Source organism: Myotis brandtii, unplaced genomic scaffold, assembly GCF_000412655.1.
Source record: "Myotis brandtii unplaced genomic scaffold, ASM41265v1 scaffold691, whole genome shotgun sequence".
In the NCBI taxonomy this organism is placed as follows: domain Eukaryota; kingdom Metazoa; phylum Chordata; class Mammalia; order Chiroptera; family Vespertilionidae; genus Myotis; species Myotis brandtii.
In genome coordinates, this window is record NW_005370704.1 from 486,050 (window position 1) to 486,824 (window position 775).

The 775-nt window shown below is 67.6% G+C and overlaps 1 protein-coding gene across 1 annotated transcript in view; it reads left to right on the plus strand.

The window, feature by feature from the left end:
- RABL6 (RAB, member RAS oncogene family-like 6) overlaps positions 1–775 on the plus strand; it is a 15,938-nt gene that overhangs the window by 10,710 nt on the left and 4,453 nt on the right. Inside the window, exons 16-18 of the mRNA XM_014529668.1 lie at positions 3–71; positions 473–558; positions 639–770. Coding sequence (XP_014385154.1) covers positions 3–71; positions 473–558; positions 639–770 — 287 coding nt within the window. The remainder of the gene's footprint in view (positions 1–2; positions 72–472; positions 559–638; positions 771–775) is intronic.

Below are 775 nucleotides of genomic sequence, written 5' to 3' on the forward strand. Positions count from 1 at the left end.
AGTGAAGGATGACTTGGATCTCTTTGGCCTGGGGCTGGAGGAGCCCGGCCAGAAGGCGAGCAGCAGTGAAGGTAGCCGGGCCGGGGCCTCCCTGGGTGCCAGCCGGGCCCGTGTCTGATCCCCTGCCCGCCTGTCCCTTACCCAGGGGTTCCTCAGAGCAGCAGGGCTGCTCTACGGGCTGGCAGCTGGCTGTGGGTTCCGAGAAGCCTCAGTCCTGCTGGGGTCCTGCCTGGTCCTGATGACCTCCCAGACCCGGGCCACTGAGTGTCCACACAGGCGGCCTTTAGTGGTGCTGCTGTGAGCTGCCCAACACCCTCACATGCGAGTGCAGCCCCCCTGGACAGCACACTTGGTCTCCTGGCCTGTCCCCGCCCTCCATCCTGCGCTGCCTGCGCCCAGCCCTGGCGCAGTGTCACCTGGGACCCGTCCCAGAAAGGAGAGGAAGGGGCCTCCAGGCTTGTCCTGGATGCAGTGTGCCTGTTCCCGAGGGACCAGTCCCACGGGCAGGCCGGGGGGGCGGGCAGGCCGAAGAAGAAGAAGAAGAAGAAAGACAAGGAGGTACACCCCTCCCCCTCCCAGGTGCCGTGCGGGTGGGGGGCTCTGGCCTGGCGCCCTGGTGACGCCATGTTGCTCCGCAGGAGGAAGAAAAGGCGGCCAAGAAGAAGAGCAAGCACAAGAAGGGCAAGGACCGCGAGGAGGGCCGCGAGGACCGGAAGCAGCGCAGGGGCAAGAGGGCGGCGGACGAGCTGGAAGCCTTCCTGGGGGGCGGGGCCCC